We start from the raw sequence: 308 nt of genomic DNA on the forward strand, positions 1-308 counted from the left end.
TGCCAGCCAGCCCCACCACCACCACCGCTGCCACCGGCGCAGGGACAGGAAGCAGAAGTCCCTGGAGAAGGGGCCCAGCCTGTCCGCAGACACGGATGGCGGTGCGTATGGGGCTCCTGAGTGGGCAGTGGCCCGACCTGGGGGTCTGAGAGCCCGTGGGGGACCCTCAAATTCCTGTACCTTGTGACCCCATAGCCAGACCTTCCCCAGGACTCTGCCAGAGTCTGGGTGAGGGCGCTGGCTCAGCGGGGTGACTTCTCCTGTTCCTGGGCCAGCCCCCAGCAGCACCGCAGGGCCAGGGCCCCCCC

The 308-nt window shown here is 68.8% G+C and overlaps 1 protein-coding gene across 1 annotated transcript in view; it reads left to right on the plus strand.

Annotated features, from left to right (window-relative positions):
- CACNA1B (calcium voltage-gated channel subunit alpha1 B) overlaps positions 1 to 308 on the plus strand; it is a gene marked incomplete at its 3' end in the record, with an annotated part of 199,377 nt that overhangs the window by 198,078 nt on the left and 991 nt on the right. The window contains exons 47-48 of the mRNA XM_015572355.1: positions 7 to 101; positions 276 to 307. Of these exons, the coding sequence (XP_015427841.1) occupies positions 7 to 101; positions 276 to 307 (127 nt within the window). The remainder of the gene's footprint in view (positions 1 to 6; positions 102 to 275; position 308) is intronic.

This window comes from Myotis davidii, unplaced genomic scaffold (genome assembly GCF_000327345.1).
Source record: "Myotis davidii unplaced genomic scaffold, ASM32734v1 scaffold609, whole genome shotgun sequence".
Taxonomy (NCBI): domain Eukaryota; kingdom Metazoa; phylum Chordata; class Mammalia; order Chiroptera; family Vespertilionidae; genus Myotis; species Myotis davidii.